This window comes from Acanthaster planci, linkage group LG09, assembly GCF_054643075.1.
Source record: "Acanthaster planci isolate LZ-2023a linkage group LG09, COTS_SCS, whole genome shotgun sequence".
Taxonomy (NCBI): Eukaryota; Metazoa; Echinodermata; class Asteroidea; order Valvatida; family Acanthasteridae; genus Acanthaster; species Acanthaster planci.
Genome location: NC_141785.1, coordinates 2,412,153 through 2,431,705, shown reverse-complemented (window position 1 = coordinate 2,431,705; position 19,553 = coordinate 2,412,153). Strand labels below are relative to the sequence as shown.

At 37.1% G+C, this 19,553-nt stretch overlaps 1 protein-coding gene across 1 annotated transcript in view; it reads right to left on the bottom strand.

The window, feature by feature from the left end:
- The window catches only part of LOC110987558 (G protein-coupled receptor kinase 3-like), a 48,764-nt gene that overhangs the window by 12,406 nt on the left and 16,805 nt on the right, over positions 1–19,553 (bottom strand). The window contains exons 2-5 of the mRNA XM_087141140.1: positions 16,869–16,945; positions 15,224–15,297; positions 1,473–1,574; positions 312–386 (exon numbers count right to left, since the gene is read on the bottom strand). Of these exons, the coding sequence (XP_086997266.1) occupies positions 312–386; positions 1,473–1,574; positions 15,224–15,297; positions 16,869–16,945 (328 nt within the window). The remainder of the gene's footprint in view (positions 1–311; positions 387–1,472; positions 1,575–15,223; positions 15,298–16,868; positions 16,946–19,553) is intronic.

The following is a 19,553-nucleotide window of genomic DNA, read 5'->3' as shown; positions in this document are numbered from 1 at the left end:
TTTAGTGTAGTGTAACCCTCAATCAATATCAATAGAAAACACAGCAAATAGTAACGTCTTTTTTTCTGCACATAGCACCTTTTCTTTCTTTACAAACAGTGCCTTCCTTTGTTGGACTTTAGAATTACTTTTCCCCTTCTTATGGAAATAGGAAGGCTTGAATTCTTTGTGATGTGTAATCCTAAAACTTAGGATAATTCCAACAAAATCAGAATGGTTGGCAGGTTTGCATACCAGTGCATGTATGTACACAACCCATCCATATAACAATTTCATGTATAATCACAGAATGAACGTTTTGTAAGTTTTACCTTGAAGAGATCTGTTGGCACTTCTCGTTTGATCAAACTCTGTCTGACTGACTCTACAGCCTCATTAGAAAATGGCTGTAAAAAAAGAATGTCACAAACATTATGTTTGCATCTGCTTAATGCAAGGACATTTTGTTGCATTCAGCAGGGGTGCTAGAAATAAAACAGAGTGAAGATTCATGGAATAACACTTATTTTACAAAGTAGTTACTTTGCTGTCGTCACAGAGTTCACAGTATACAGTATATTGTACACTAGAGCAGAATATGTGTAATGTGGCATAAATAGCAGCAAATTGTTGACAAGTTCATTCGAACAAAAAATGAGCTTTTCCGAATACAAGGTGACCTTTTACACTTACTGCTGAAGTTTCAAACACATGAAAAAATGATCTTGTCAAGGCTCTTAATAACATTGTTTGGCTGAAGTCAAATGATTGCTGATGCATCATGCATGTACATGTGGTATTGATTAATCTCTGAATGTCAGAACACTGCTGCTGCTATCCAATGGATAATCTAACTGCATGACCGAAACTTTCAAACAATTCATTCAATGGAGTCATTACTGTTACAACGTGGAGCAGGAATCAGTAGAAAAATATAAGAAATTATCATAAAGCATTTTAACAAAACAAAGACCAGAAACTTGTGTAGGACTGTGAGACTTTCAACACAGATGGGCTGGGCACTCATAAAATGACCACTCTTGACCCCTCACTGAGCGACGTTTCAAATGTGGTGAAGAATTCTGGCAAAAAAGCTTTGTACATGTTTCTGCAAAATTACTTTTACAGACTATGAAGTGACTCTAATAGCAAAATTCTACAAACACTCTTTAGACTAATCCAGCAAAAAGTGAGAAGCCATTACTACTGAGCCATCTTGTTCACACCCAAGTAGTAAGCAACCAGAAGAGTATTGTGACTTACCCAAGTGAGCAAGGGTGCTCAAGTTAAGAACTTGTGCCCTGCAATAAGAGCATCTCCTCAGACTGGTCTAAACAAGTACATGTATGAGGCTAAGTCCAAGGATGAAACTGACCAGGTTTGACCTTAATCAGATCAAAAACGTGGGAGCACAATTATTTTTGTGATTTTGACAAAATGGCCTTTTTACCACCACCTTAGATAAAAATCTAGTCAAGGAAAATTCTACTCACATGTGAACTTGAGAGAAGGTCTTTCATGACATAATTGTCAAATATTTTCCTAGCTCGCTTCAGTCGTTCCTCTTCTGAGTCCAGTTTTTCATATTCAATTATCTACATGTATATAAACAAAACCACAATTGTTAGATTTGTCAACTTCACGTACAGTATTCACGATGAGTGACTTCACTAAGACTACATTGTACAAGTAATTTACCAAAGAGCATCATTATGTTCTTATCCTGAGGCAGGGGGTATGAAACAAACATGTACATAGAGTGAAAAATAAAATGCATTTGAAGGATCCACGCCATGAATTTTTCTCAGACTCACGTTTTGTGCACATTTATACTCTTCCCCCAAATGTATAAAAACTATTTGAAATCCCTTTGGGATTAAGTGTACTGCAAGGTGTTTGATTTTTTAATAGTACCATGTACGTGTATTTTGCGAGTGCTAGGGCTGTTGCTGTAATGTAAATCTGGGGAGACACTGTTCAGTTGGTATGTTTTCATTTGAAATTTTGAACCCCTAGTTTGCTCTCTGAAAACATTCCCGAGAGGAGATTGCTCACTCAGCCTCACTGGCGAATTGCCAAATATTGACACAACAATAAGTTGCTAAAGAAAAGGAAATTTACTTCAGCAACATGTAACACTTTCCAGCAGTTTTGGGGCACAAATCAACCTGGGATGACATCAGTGTTTTTTTCATGAACATACATGTACCAGTAGGTCAGTCTATAAATTGGGGGTTAAAATCCGTTACTTCTCACATAGGATTTTGTAAGTTTAGAACTCATTCATGAATTTCCAAGAGTAATCAAATAATACAAACTACCAGCCAAACAAATACAAACAATTTCAAATCGATTTCAATAATATCCTTTTTCATATTAAACTGGGTCATCTACTGTGTATCTACTATGCTAAAAACCTCTTCAGTCACCACAACTGAACAACTTGGAAACAACTTTAATTTCATCATTTTATTTGATAGTTCGTTGAACAAAAATCAATTGTGTTTCATGCATTTTCCCTTGCAGTACTGGTACATTGTACATGTATTAAAAATATTAACAATGTATTTGCTCATACATGTACGCGTATATGCATTTCAACAGTTGGCATCCGATCACACAAGATCTGTCACTGAACACTGGAATGACTGCACCGCCCAGCGGTGAACAAATTTCACTTTAACTGTTGATGGAATTTTTACAATTTACATTGGGTCAGAAGCAAAGATGGATGTTTCATCTGCCCTTACCAAAGCAATTTACAAAATAAATTCCATATATATACATTATGTTAATGAAGTGCAAACCAACCTTTCTCCAAAGGAGTTATTTTATTTAAATGAACATAGGTCAACCTACATGTATTCACACCACATTTTTTATTTTGTTACTTGTGTGCTTCATTGTAACTCATATCACAAAAGGTTTGAAGTATTTCTTTACGTCTATGATTTGTATAAGAATTTATGGCACAGCACAAGTAGGCAGATATTTCAGGAGGCAGTGGTCTAATTGTGATTGTTGTAAAGGCCAATCAATGCTAAGCTTGTCATAGTTGACAAAACAAATTGAGAGTTCTATACTGCCAGTTTGCCCGTGAGAGCATTGTTGTCTCTTGATTCAGAAGATGCAAGACAACTTACTTCAAGTATTGATAAGAGAAACTAACAAGCTGAAAATGAACAGATGTGGTCTTGCTCATGTACATGTCTATATTTCAAATGTTACATTTTGCACTGGTTTGTGAAATTTATACACTCATCTATATTTATTTCTGCAACTCTTTACGACAAATCAATGAAATAGAATTCAGCGACTTTAAAAACACGTCACACCACTTTGAAACAATGTACTTGAGTACCAAACATGTAACTGTCCAAAGATCTTGATCAAGTCATTCAAAATCCACACCAACATGATGGAAAAAAACTGATGCAGTGCTGCTTTACCAAGGAACAGGTTCACTAATCTTGTTACAGTACATGCGCCATCTCATCAGTAAAGGCTCACAGATCACTGAATACAACTGCCAAGGACATGAACTAGACAATCTGCTGGTGCATGAGACTCATCAACATCACACACACACACACAGACACCTGTTTTGTGCATGGAAGAATATTTCCTGCCCAGACTGATCAGCCATGTCAATGGTACTCATCTCAAGGGCCATGCAAGTATTGCCAGGACTACTAGTACAGTACGTGTACATGCTGGTGTACAGCATGGTGGTTTAGTGTTTGTGACTCATCTTCATCATAGGGTTGGGGTTTGAATCCAGCAGTTGGTTGCATGTTGTCATTTTAGCCTCTCTCCGCCCAGGAGTAAAACTGGGTACCTGTGAAGGTAGCAGCCTGAAATGTACTAAAACTGGCTGCCAAAATGCTGTACTGTTTCAGGAAAAGAACCGTGATAGATCATGCTGCTTGGGATGATGGTTAACTTGCAATGACTACGGCAGATCCTAACAGTCAAGGCATGGCCAGAAGGATGTTGGAGACCAATCCCATGGAAATTGGTTTAACTGTACTGATCGCCACGTTGCAGCTGCCAGGACAGAAATAGATCCAGCACCCTTAACTGCTATCAGTCAGGTTCCGGACTGCCAAGTTTGCAGTCTCCAGGAATTAGGATGCATTTGAAATGTACAACCTCTACTTGATCTGCCAAAAGCTGCAAATGATCTTCATGATAGCAGCAACACATTTAAGCATTTACAGTTTGCACCTGCATTTTTCATCCCCAGTTTAAATTCATCATTCATGTCTTGTATATTATACATATAGATAAGAACCATAATTGAAAAGCAGGTCAATCAGATTGCATTAATAGTACAAACACAAATGAAGTTACAAAAAAAATTACAAATAGGTCATTTGGGAGACATTTTGTAAATTTTTCAGCATTAGGGAGACCTTGGCTTTGAGGGAGACATTTCAGTGTCTCCCTATTTTCAAACTACCAGAAGGAGGCCGAATTTTACTGGCCGTATTTTGAGAGATGATAGGGCCTAAAATGAAAACATATGAAGTTTCGTTCAGATCAGACTAGGGAATATTGAATTATGGGACAGTGAAGTTGGAAAAATTTTATGCACGTTCTTATGAGAATGTCTCCTAATGACCCATTAGCAGTAATAGTAATAACTGTTACATTAACACGATTTCAACGAGATGAGAATTTTTGATGAAGTTGATTTACAAATTTTTCAATTTGTGATTACAAATGTACAGTATCAAACCCATAACCTTTGAGCAACAAAACACAAAGTGAGCTGCACACATGCAAAGAATACGTACTTCACTCTGATAATGACAGCAGGTGAAAGGCCTGATTCAGTCCTTCTAATTACCACTGTTATTATCTATAAACAATTTCCTCAGGTTACGCATAAGTGCTGGAACTTCTTCTTTATAGTTGGGATCCACACACAAGTAACCAGAATACCCATGTACAGAAAATTTGTCAAAAAAGAACGTTGTCTGTATGTGTCTTTTCCGTTTTCCCAGGTTCGTTTCTAAGTCTATTCCATTAAATTGTCACCAAGCTTTCATGTACGCAGCGGCAGCTGGACTACACTGAGCACTGAACTCCATACGGGCTGATGTGCTACTGCACTCTACAAAAATCACACGTCAAACTTCTTGGTCCGGATTGCGTAAATTTTTCAGTCTGACTACGGCAGAAATGATCCGCAAATTCAAGTGAAATGGAATAAGCCTTTTGCGACTTACATTTGAATAAAATCTAGTTATCTGATTGTACATGAACATAACAATTTGAATTATCCGAACTTAAAGGTGATGTACACTACTTTTTTGGTGTAATTTCACAAGATTGGCTGATTACGGTATATAATATTCACTGCAACTTACATTCCACTGACCTGTTTCATGTTTGAGTCAACTGCTTTGTGAAAAAAACGAGATAAACAGCGTAGCATTTTCAACGATTAAATCAAAGATTTTGTAAGTTACCATTGCATGAAATCTACAAGTATGAATCACAGAGCGTTTGTAGTAAGTAAACAACATCCGTGGGGTCTGGATGGGAAACAGGCATGACAGGTTCTCTTTTCATTAGAAAAGGAGCAGTTTTCAACAGCCAGGAGTAATCAGTGAATTTACCTTGGAGTAATGCGCCTCCTTGACAATGTAGCATAGCAGACTCATGAAAAAACTTCATCTAGGAACACAGTCAACTTGTGTCTGTGACACTGAAATGAGTAGGCCTATTTGATAATGCACATGACAAATGACCACACTTTCACCTCGGTTTAAATGTTAATGAAAGTCTAAAAACTCCATTCTCAGTTGACTAATAATTATAAGCAATGAGGAATTATGTCTTGAAACACGGGAGGTTTAATAGGTGGAAATCATACTTTTTGTTGACGAAAATCCTTTCAACAGGTAGCTCAAAACAGCATCGTGTTTGGACCATACAATTATGCTGTAGGGGTGATTTTGAAGTTTTCACATTAAGAAAATCCTTTCCTAAAATAAACTTTAACTTTGCACTGATCCAATTTATCTCCTACTTTACATCTTACATTCAATTTCCTATAATTTCAGTCTATAATGCGTTAGATGAATTTTTGTCAGTATTTTTAGCTGCTGTTAGGTTTATCTGTTCATTAATAGAGACTCCCACAACATCTACAAACACAACACACAATTAGCACCTGTTAATGAATGTGATTTGTGAAGTGGAATGAACTCTTAAACGATGTTCGGCCGCCCATTGTGGAAAAAAAAGAGAACAAAATTTCTGTTTTCTTCTCAAAAACTACAGCATTTTGGGCGGGAATACTTTACAGACTGATTGAGGCTATTTTGTACTTCTTTCAAGTACGATATTTCAGGATTGTACAGTAGTCCGATTTGGGGGATTTTACCAAGGGTGAACACTACCTTGAAGTCACTGCTGCTATACCTCGTGATTCAGGGCAAGCTTTTGCATAGCAACCACCATGTCTGGAATGGACTGGTTCCTTTTTGACCTTCTCCATTAAAAACAATGTACTGGTGCAAGTCTTCTCTTATGTAACTAAGCAAAAGCTTGTCCTGAATCGCTGAGGCATAGCAACAGTGTCTTTAGTATGGAGAATTCAAATTGCTATGTTTACTAGAATTTGAATAACACAGAGTACCGTATTTTATTCAGATTTAATTTGCAAAATGCTTATTAACAGTCCACCTTGTCTGAAGGACATACAACAATTTTTGTTTTTCCAAATTACAGCTTTTATTCATTGAAAGAGCTACTGCCATTTTTCCTAGTTCTGGATTAGTTTAGCCAGCCCTTAATCGAGTCAAAACTTCCTCACCGATATTGGAACGTGTAGTTGGATGTGGTTTGCCCACAAGATTTACATTAAAAAATACATGTTATGTTCAGTCTTCGGCAAATTTTCAAGTATTTGAGATTCCAAAAGTCATTTTGATTCTGTAGACTTTGATACAAGTGTCATACAATTGTAGAGAATGAAAAAAGCATTTTGAATAACACACTGTGAGTGACGTACTGCCCTGCTTTTTTTGGGGGGGGTCCATTTGTGGCTCCCATGATTTTTGACAAACGGTCCAATGTGAAGTGGTGACATGTATGTACATGCACATACATGTACATGTATATCAGTTAATTTACATGTATGTTAGAGGAAATGACAATTTTTTCCCCCTCAACAAATAATGGTACACCAAAGTCTATAAAATAAGTCATAAAACCCATGCAAAATTCACCAATTTGATATTTGATTTTACAAATTTTTCTCCTAAACCACAGTGAAAGGAATGCTACCATTTGAACTGTCAAAAATCATTTACGTGTAAATGTTTTAAAAATTTAAACAATGCCCTCTGCTCTCCCTACATTTTTCTGACCCAAAACTATTATTTTGTTTTGCCTGATCTAAAAGACATGAAATGGAAACAAAATATGTCACTTATATCATGATGGCATGTCTGAAGATTTATGAAATCAGACTACATGTACAGTACACTGTATTTGTACACAGCATGCCAAGATATACATGTATCCAAGATCAGTACAAATGGTGACATTTTGCAGACAGTAAAACTAAATTGTTCAGTTTTATCATACTCAACCCATGAGATAATGCTGAAAAGCACACCACTTGACAAAATGTAGCCATTCTGACATATCAATTTGACCTTTAACTGCAGATGGAAACAGACCAAGAAGACCTGGTCACTTATGCTGGTCTATCACAGTCAAGACCTGGTTACTTATGCTGGTCATCACAGTCAAGAAGCAATCAAAATAAAAAAGTCAATTGCAGATTTTAGTGGAAATCAGAAATTTCAAAGGTTAAATTATCATCGAAATGTGCGTTACATACATGTACATGTGTACACACGTACGTGTAGGCTGCAAGGGCAATCACCATGTACATGTACTGCAACACCAATCGACATGGTAGTGTCACATGTAAAGAAGCCCAACCACACCTACCATATCTACCAGGGCCATGTCTTTGGAGTTGAAAATTCAGCATGATGTGTAGTAGGAGCATGGCATGCATGTAAAGCTTGGAAATTGTTTGGCATGTGTTGATATCTACATAAATACAATTTTACCGTAAATACATGTACAACATCAATATAACCCCTAAATCATGACTACACAGTACACACATTTGGGCTAAGGGCTCATGCACATTACAACATGATTTCACAAAGCTATCAGAACTACAGGTATAGGCCTACATATGTTGCACTAATTGCAAAACCTGATTTCCAACTTTGATACCATGCGTGTAAACCTTGGTACATGTGCACTGCTGATTTGTTTGCTGCTCACAGAACAATTTTGGGAATCTACAGAATATCCCTATCATTTGGGACCAAACTCCACAGAAGTGTTCTCCCTTGGTGCTCTTGGGAAAAGATAATCAAGAAATGTTCAGCCAACAACATGGCATCCAATTCTTTAATAAACAAAGAACACACACATTTTACTGCCTTAGTCTGCATAATTGCATCAGTAAATAGACAGTAAGAATGCATGCATTACATATACCGTATGACTGAAATGTGCAAAAGTGGTTGGATGAATTAATTTATGTACATGATAAATCTGTGTATTCATTCTGTATCACCTATTTGACATTTTCCAGTGTACAATACATGTACACATACACTCTTTCAAAGTACACAATGTACTTGTACATGCATGCATTTATTTCCCAGTATATGTGCCACACCAGTACATCTACATAATGCACATTATTCCTAAGTTGGCTGTGTGCCACTACCCCAGATGGAAGAGGTCACTATTACAGAAAATACCAAAGGTCAAAGAGGATGAGTCTGTGCATGTGCATGGTACGTCTACATGTCGTAGTGGCACTGCTCTTACAAGCTGTTTAACCAATAAGCCATACACCTTGATTTACATTCATGTATTGTGTATACTGTACATGTATGCGTATCTATGCTGCACTATTTAGAACACATGAACAACGACAGGAATTATTGTTACTTCAAGTGATTTGTTTCACTCTTTCATTAAATTTGGCTTCACAGTCATCGTTCTGGGAGCTAGAGTAAAGGCAAAATAAGGAAACTCAAAACTTCTATTTATACACAAAAATTTAGTATCAATTTACGTATCAGGCTTATTTCCACAGATACAGTGTACAGAGTATGAAAGTTTATCCCCAAAATGGCATTTTTCGGTTTCGAGTAGTTTTGAAGAATGCATCAAGAGGTTTACAACCTCGAAGTAAATTTTTGTGACAAATTAAACCACAGGAAATACGAAACTTTAGGCAGAAAATGTATTTATAAACACATTTGGTTTATTCTAGGCTTTGGTATCGTAATTTCAGATAAATGATCTTTGAAAGGAACGATGTAAGACGTTTTTGCATGAACAATGTGCTACACATAGTCTGTTCGAAACGTCGTAACTCACTGAGATATACATTTTTGTGTAACCACACCCCGATGGCCCATTACTAAGCAGGTAAGAGATAAATCTTGTAAAGTCTCATATTATTACTACTGAACCCCCTAAGTCACCTCACGTTTGACTGGAGTTTCCCTCATCTGACTGAAGCCTACTGTTACATTGTAGATTCAAGTAGTACACTGTACAGGTATCTGAATCAATAGTGACAAATGGTATTTTTTCTATATTCTTGAAACTTCCGCAAAATTTATGTACGTTTCTCATATTTTCTACTGAGATGGATTTTTTATCATAAAATTGAACAATTTAGGGTCAGTTTCAAATTGTCATTAGTAGGCTTCAAAAAGGGCAAAATAAACACACTTTTTTACATTATTGCACCTTAGGAAAAATGAATTTTGACAAAGTTTGAGATACACTGTATGATATTGTTGCACAAACAGGACTACATGGGAGTTTGTGCTGAGCGCGCTCAGATATGACACTTTAGTACAGACGAGAAGGGACATAAAAAAGATACATGTACCTTTTTACTTTACTTAAATATGTCACAATTATGCAATACTTTTCAATGAAATTTTGCTGTAATAATGTTTAATTAAATCTGAATCAAAATTTGAAAAAGCCTGAATTTCACAAAATATGAAGTTACGACGCTTTCCACTGACATGACAAAGTCAGACAGTATATAGTAAATGTATGTACATTTACAAATCATGTCTGCTGCAGGTACAATGTGCATGTCATTTCCACTGTATTGAAATGCATGGGATACTATGTAAAGGAACATTTGGATTTCACAAATTATTTAAAAAGGCCACACACTAGCACATACAGTGTATGCATCCACACGTATTCCATTCAGAAATTAATTTGTAGGCTGATTTAAGTAACGGTACAATGTACATGTATCAGTAAGATGGGTGGACTTGCCCAAATGGCCAGAAACATTAACACATGTAATTAACTTTTGACTCCACAATAAAAATTCTTCTGATACTGAATTCACATAAAGCTGGTTTCACTTGACTTTTTTAGGGGAAGTTCATCAAAGGGTTTACATGTACCGGTACGTGTACCGTACTTGATGCTGGCAACTTGGGCTAAAAATTCCATCTAGACACTACAAAAAATAGCATTCATAAAAGAGATAAATACTTGTTAACGAGTAGCACTTTTTCAGACAATTCAAAATTTCCAGAAACCTTGCTTTGATTCATCCAATTTTTAATTGGAACATGCAAATGTTCAAGTGTAAATGGATGGGCCTTCCCCATGGTAAGGAGGACGATTTATTTTGATAGGAAAGTCGGTACCAAGTTGCAGGGACAAAACTTTGTGCCCATGAGATTTTGGGTCCCCATAACATCTATATTCCAGCAAAGAGTCTGCAATATATGTTTTTTCATGCATGCACCACTTTGTGCAATGTCTCAAGCATGAGATGAGATGAATTGAAACATGTGGTCTATGCGCTGGTGTCAGTATAACGGTGGTTGGCATTCTCCCCTCACATACATGAACATAAGCCTATTAACTTTTCAAACTATACAAAATGTATTAACAAAAATTAATTTGATAAGCCCTGAGTATGTAATGTACACGTACAGTACATGTCAACTGAGTTGTATCAAGAGGAGTACCAAGACTTTCCCACATGCATACAGTGTACAAGTAGTGCTGCAGCTGAACAACCTAATTGAACCAAATAACTGAACATGGCACTGTTGAACCGAACCCATCCAAACTAAAGCAAGCTGGTCTGTGCCGATGTTCAACATTAACGACATAGTGCAAGTAGAGTATGGAATGCACATGAGGAAAGCTTCAAAGCAACAGAAACGTAAACAGGTGACAAGTGTAGTGCACTCAGATTGAGTTGAAGTGTTACGTCACTGCATGTATGAGTACAAAATGAAAATTTATCTACTGTGGCCATGCATTGCAGAATGTACATGTACATACATATACACATGTACATGGATATAACAGCCTGAAGTAAGAATTCACTAATGATCAACAGCAAACATGCAATGCACCGTTGCTACATTACAGTGTGTGCTACATTCTGACTCTTCACCATTTCCATGACAATCATTCTGTAGCCATGCCCTTGTGTCTGTATTAGGCCAATGGTGTCATCAAGTGGCCATGCAAAACAAATTTTAATTGGATCGTTATCATCACTTGGTTCTTACGGGAGGAAAACTGCCTATCTTGCAAGCTTACGCAGGTATGCTTTTAGCCCGTCTGGTGACCAGAACATGAGCAACTTTGGTGTGGTTGCCTTTTGTCATAGTCATACATGTAATTGTACTCTATGGTTATTTTACAGCTCCCAAAAAACAAATCACATTTGTCCACCAGAATGGAGACTGATGGAAAGTTGTCCCACTGACATTCATCAGTAATTAACGAACCAATGCATGCCATCCTGGGAAAACATGCTGACTTGGTATCAAGTTTGTTTGTAAAGGTAGTGTACACGATTTGCATGTACTGCCATTTTTCAAACTTGGCCAATTTGGAGGGGTTTGCCATTTACTTTTTGTATCATTCCACAAGCTTGTTTCATTTTTTTAGTTCACTGCTTTGAAAAAAAAATCAAGAAAAACGATATTCATTTTGAACACTCAAAACACAGCTTGTGGATAACAAGACGCTTCCACTGGATAATGCACTAGTGAGGCCAATCTGCAGCTCAACTATGGCCCTCCAAAAGTACTTTTTTTTCATGGCTCCAAGTAGGGCTCGTGATTGGAAAAATTCACCTTAATGTTTGTGTCTTCGTCAAAAATGCAACACTGAAAATTGGCAAATAAACAACGCTTCATCCTAGAGTGAAGTGACTGCAGTCACTGCACAACCACATGCACGATCGACTGGTTCGTTACACGTACATGTCAGTGCGCATCATAAACATTTAAAAATCAAATGTGGCACCCTTGCATTTTGGGCATGGAAGTTATTGTGATTGGAAAAAAGAGGTTATATGTCTCGAAATTACAGATTTTGTTTGAGAAAACAAGGCTTTTACAGAGAAACAACCCATTTGGAAAGAAGCCAAAATATACGGTATACCTGATTAAGAATGTGGAAATGAGCTTTTGTCCTTAAAATATACATGTACGTGTAATAATTAAGGGATTCAAGTTTGGGCAGTAAATTTGATCCTACATTTTGTATAGCACAGGACTCCCATTTGAATATGCTGGCTGATGTCTTGTTTGTTAATGTATTCACATACTGGTATGTGAATAATCACAAATAATCCCAATGCATGACCGCTTATCAAAAAAGTGGTCAGAAAGCGTCACTGTCCGACTGCAATTTTTCTTGAACGTTAACTTCCAATATAAACTTTTGGGTAACAGTTTTGAAAAAAAAAAAGGTTGTATTGGAGTTGCTTGTGGATGGGGATTTATGGAAGTACCAGTACTACGGTGCGCTTGTAGCGATTGCCCTTTGATGTTCCAGTGTGCACTGAACATACAGGTACATGTATGTAAATGTCCCAACATGAAGTGTACCAATGTTTGGCGAAGAATTTGCAAACCACATCCAAACCTTACAGCTGACATGTACATGTACTTGCAGCTCTATATATGTACTAGCAGGATATACATGTACATTGTTTTTGCAAGATTGATTCTTCATATTAGTGCTTTGTCAATATCCTATTATCTTCCTTACTACACATATATGTATGCTTATGTAATTTACAAATACCTGTATTGGTACACGGTACATCAAAGTACTAATTTTTTCGTGCATGATGAAAAAAATTCTGTGGTTTAATTGTAAAGCTTTGCAGTTTAAACTTTGATGTACATGTACATGTAATGCATTCCCTGGAGTAGAAAGAATACTAGTAGAAGAATTAAGAAACTGCTGTGCAGTTCAATGAAACAGGACAGAAAGTACATTTGTTTATGTAGAATATTGTATATGTATTTCAGGGGTATGGTAGAGTTTGGTTCACTGGTTCATTCATGTAAGTCAGGGGTAACATTCAAGGAAAACGAAAAATGACAAAAATTCAAGCGAGGATAAGGGGCCCCACAACATGTCGTGTCTATGGTGTTTGCGTAAAGGCATCCCTCAAAATAAGAATTTATGTTCTATATTAACTTTTATTCTGGTACATAAAACACCTTAATGGTAAATTCGGGATTCTCCAGATTTTGCAAGAGATTTCCCAAAAATCCTGAAATCGGGGACACTGTGATAAAAAATCCTGCAAAATCTCACCCCAGTACGTACTCAAAACAAACCAGTATCCACCCTCTGTGCTGATTGCTGAACCAAGAAACAAAGAGGAGGGTGAGTCTGAATTGTACCAGTCACTGGTGGGAGGGGAAGAATTTCTGGTGTGATACATCATCTTACAGTATATACAAGGGCTTAAGGTCACTCTCCAGATTTTGAAAATGCTCCAACCTTTACTCATCACATTTGTGTGTATGGACCTGTATGAACAAACAAAGACCCCAGTTCTTGCATACTCCTGTCCATCAATCCAAAAGCAATTTTCAGACTAAGAATAGCTGAAATACATATATGTTTTACAATCCCATTTTAAAATTCAGTATTTTTCAACGAATTTATGGGGTAGTTTCATGTGGTATGGTCTAAAGCACTGAAAATGATTGTGAGGGGTAGGGTCTCAAGTTACCTATTGTACATGTGAATGTACATGTATATTTCTCACAAAGATGAGGTTAGTAGGAAGAGTGATCCCCTTCTGTACAAGACGCTGTATGACGATACTTCATGGATGTTATTTTCAAACTTAAGAAAAAACACTGAATTATATGTTGAAAAGTTTCATCTTCACGCACATGTACCTGAACTACATGCACATGTGTCAGTTTCAAAAACTGTTTTCTATCCATTGTAATGTTCATGGGTCAAAGACAAACCCCATTTGCATCTCTCAGATGCAAAAATTCCATCAAATGTTACAAGCAGGATACCTGTGCATAGCTTAATACATGTACATCTACGTCACAGTGCAGCTGTTCCAATTTCTCCACTATCACTATACAATTCCTCAATCTGTAATCAAAATTGTGTAATCACATTATGTGCACAATACACTTGAAGATGTAATTAACGCTCAGGCCTAATGATTAAGTACAAAAGTACACTGTACATGCACATGTCCAAGAATGTGTGGTGTATGTGAAACAAATTATTACATTACATGTACAAGTACAAGCTTGGTTGAATTGGACAGTGGTACAGGGTGCATGACTGTGGATAGCCAGTACCCACACATGTAAGTACAATACTAATTTGACCAATGCAGGAAGGAAAATATTTTCCCAGATTCAGGAAGGCTCCCAGCAAATGTACTTGGAAGGTTGGGGTTAAGGACAAACCTCTGCTCTTTGTGCTTTGACTCTAGTGCTGTATGGTGCATGTACAGTGCAAACACATGCTATAATGAATACTCCAATGTGCATGTTCAGTATATCAAACAGGGAAGATCATTTGAGAATAAAGCACATGCAAACTGAAGTGTGGCCGAACTGATTAAACAGACAGCACACAATTCTCTTCAGGAATGACCTCAAACATGCTTTTTTTTGGACATGCACTATTGAATATCAAGCTGGCATATTGACAGGAATGATCTTCATCGGCTAAATGAGGTTACACTTCACTAAGCCACTACATGTAAACCTTATCACACCCATCTGCCTCCTCTTACCCCACAACCTACTTCTCAACTTGTATTTTAATTAAATATAAACATTGTCAAAAACAGGGTTGACTGATGCAATGGCCTGCCACTGCTCACCTCCTCATAAAATTCCAACTGTGGTACTGGAACCTCTGAAACATTCTCACAAAAATCCTTGAAGAGTAGAAAACCTGCAGCAATATCACAGATAAAAGTGGATTATTGGTCAATTCAATGACAATATATTTTGAAGCAGTACACCATTTAAACACACTTCCAGTAATTCACTGTTTCAACTCGACCAGATTACCACAAGCCCCATAAAGTAGATATTGACAGTATTATTTTGGCTGATAGGCTTGAATTTGGAAAGAAAAAAAAAAGCAAGACAAATTTTGATTTACTGTAAGTCCCACAAATACTAACTCAGACTCAACACAATCTCATATTTTTAAACACTCCAAGGACCCACAAGGCAATATTCCATACCATCAATATTTAACATCACCATGGGACTAGTGATGTCACAGAATATTCAGGCGCCCTCTAGTGGCAGGTTGAAAAATGAAAACAATACATTTTCAGTTGATATCTGTGGTGAAATTTGCTGTAATCGCTTGAAAATGGGTAGATACTGGTACATGTACATACATATATACATGCATGTACATGTATGCTCTTGAACTGCCCTTCCAATGAAAAAAATTATTGGCACTAACTCTTTTTTTGTTTTTAATTATGGGTTTTTGACCTTACACAGACGTACATGTACCGATATATTCATAGCAATGTGTGTTCAGTGTTGTTCAGGAGCTTGCAAGTACATGTACATATAAGCACGTGAATTACAATAAGTCCATACATATACATGTACCGGTACATGTGGTTGACGGCATTTTCCCACCCACTGGTTTGAGTTTCTTGTTCATAATTTCTGTGAACTCTAGCTGTAGATCAGTACTTGATACCTATACATGTACTTTAACCCTTGGCACCTGTATCTCTGAAGGAACTTTCTACATGTACCCTAATACAAGTACTGTACATGTAGGTGTGTAGATGCTATACTGCATGTACCGGTATTACACCTAGGTACATGTACAGACAGTACTGAAGTTGGTTATTAATTCAGATATGAATTTTAATCACATTATTTGATTGAATTTCTTAATTTAAATCCCAAGTTGTTTAATATGTGATAAGAGAAATAAATACAGGAAAATTCAAACACATTTACAGCTATTTGCTTGCTTTCAACTTGTCTCCCATTAAAAAAAAATTCAAAATCTTATTTTATAAATAAATAAAAATACATAAATTAACTTTTTACCCCCCAAAAATGGCCTATCCTGCAAACAGTAAAACAGGGCTGACCGGCATACAAATTCTAGTGAAAAATACTGTTGGTCTTCAAGTTGCCTAGCAGGCTCGTAAAAAATTATTTAACTGTTTGAAACTATCATTTGTCATATTTGCAACAAACACAAAATTGATTGCACATGTATGTATTATTATTAATTGTAACTTTTTTAATCCTGCACTTTTAAGTTTAAGATTTGACACCCAAACTCCACCGTAACGGCTCAAATAGTGAAATTGAAAAATGCCAGCCAAAGTGAGTTTTGCTAAAAATGTCCAGTGGTGAAAATACCTGTGGTCAGGAAAAAAGGGTACTGTGCCTGGTGGGCTATACATGTACACATAATTACAAAAAGGCTTGGAGGCCTAGAGAATTGTTCTTAAATCTGCATAAAAAACTTACCAAGTTTTTGCTTGAAAATCTTCTCAAAGGTTATTTCATTTCTTTCCTCCAGATATTTGTACATGACACTTCGTATGCTGTCAATGAAAAATGGTACACATTAGTAAAGAAGAGAGGAAGTTACATGTACATACATTGATACATATGTAGAATGTACATGTACATATCCAAGTGTCATTTAGTGTTTTTTATGCTACTTTATGCAGTGTAGATGTACAAATGTACATGTACATTATGTACAGTACCCAAACACATGTATGCATTCATCGTGTTCCTTGAAATAATCTTTTTCTGCTTTCTGTGTTACAGCTTGACTTAAGGAACGAGGACTAGGGGATTCTCCATACAGTAATGTGTACGTACTGACATGTATGCATGTATAAATTCTTGGTGTGGACGAAAGCCATACCGTTAGAAAACTTTACTGTAGGTTTTAAAACTTAATTGAATCAAGTTCATTTAATATTAATATTAAATATTTCATGTTCAGCACTTTGTGGTTTTTAAGTTGCTACATGTATACAAGTTTTGATTACTATTATTATTATCAACCCTCTTGAGTAAAGATGCATTCTCGACAAATCTGTCCCATCAGTCATGTTAGTCAAATTAGTCAAAGGACCCCATGTGTCCAGATACTGTAGCAAATCAAGTGGAAGGAATTTCCGACTGCCTGTGACTGTTACAGTGAAAGGAGGGTTTACATACATCACCCAAATTTCGTTCAGTCGGCGGAGATTTGCCCATATACATATGCACTGTACACTACTGGTACTTGTTACTCGGGCATTATCCACACTTTTAAACCATAACTTTTGCCCTGCTGAAAAAATGTCTGTATAATGGTCACGTTGAAACAAACCGTAATTAGAGGTATGCGATACTTCTATATGTATTTTGTACACTCACTAGTATCCTACACAATAACAGCATGGGTAACCAAAGATCAATACTACTGCTATTGTCACTGTAAGTACACACACATGTACATACATGTATATGCATACTTGTACAATTTGTATTACGTACCACATGTACATGTACCACTACTGTGCACAAGGCCACTAAAAGACCTGTCCAGTCAAGTACAAGAGACTAACACTTCTACATGTAGTTGACAGTTGCACAGCATCCACAACCTCAAGGAATCCTCAAGGTTGTACCGGTAGGCTGTTGCTTAAAGTGGTACATGTACACTGTACAATGTAAATGGCAAGGATTAGTGTAGGCTGGAGCTTGGAGGAGCCAAACAAGGACAAAAAAGCATGTGCCAGTTCCTTTCTATTCTTCAACAGGAACTTCTGACTTTGAATATACCTGTAGTACAAGTAAATATACAGCATGAGTCTTAGCATGGACAAATAAGTAGGGGTGTGCATTTGCGGGTATTTTTAGAACCGGGTACCCGTTTTTTGTTAACATCGGGTACCCGGAAAAGAGATCGCCTGATAAAGGCATTGCGCGCAACCCGGTGGATCACATGCCCGAAACACGGTTCTTTTTGGTACCTAGGAAGCAAGCAGAACATTGTTCTAAACGTTTGAGTTAATCTCTCCTACCTTTTTATCACACGGAATTGTTATCTTCAGTTTTCAAATTTTGTGTGGATGTATGAAACAGAAAAACAAATCTTCACGGGAAACGTCAGAAAAAAGAACAGAGCTGCAAACCACGTACATGATATACGCACCTGCAAACGCTCAAAGGAAATGTCCTGGATGCTGCATGACCACGGACACGCGGAACGCATGTGGCGTGCACGAATGGTGAGCGCTGGTCGTGTCACGTGCGGACCAGATCAGTGCTCTGTACGTCACGGGTAAAAAGGCTCAAAGTTTTATGTACAAAAATACCACCGTAACTCGAACAATGCCCACACCATTACATCCACTTATTTTGAAGTTTCTGATTCAAAAAACCGCCACCAAAATGCTTCAAACGGCGTTGAAAGAATCGGAAGTCTATATAGGGTCAGGAGTCATCGCAAGTTCATTTCTTTTCTGACGAGGACCAGCACGTTGCATAAATCAACGTAGCTGCAACTGTGTAATCCTGGCTTTCAAGACGCTGAAACTAACCTGATTGCAACGCGGGCCCAATTGTAGTCCCCTTCAGGCAGTCCAATCGCTGACACTGCAGCAGCCATGTGACCGTAAAAAGAAAGGTCATGTGACCACACATAAGGAAGCCCAAGTGAAAAAAATAGCAGCGCTCCACGTTGTTAAATGACTAAGCGATACGAAAGTTTTTCCACACGAAGGTACGTACCACGATGAAGTGGTTTAGTTTTATAAATACTTTTTCAGGATAACTCCATTCCCCTGAGGTTCAAATTGTCGAGATTTTAATGCATACGTACTTCGACAAGGAAAATTTGATTGGCCGACTGTATTATGACTTGCACCTGTCAACATTTCCTTTTTTTTCGAATGAAAAAATACTTGGATTTGAAATGCTTTCGTACATACAGAAAAAATCATTCCTGCTTTTTTGGTCAATTCCTCATCCACAGTTCCGGTGAATTACTGAGGAAATTCAAGTTGCTTTAATTTAAAATAATTTTGAAACGGAATATTTCTTGGTATAAAACTTAACTAAACTGGTTCTCTGACTCTTTGGGTTTTTAGCGCACATTTAGTGCTTTGATTATAAAAAGAGGCCGATCAACCGCACAATCTGTGCGTG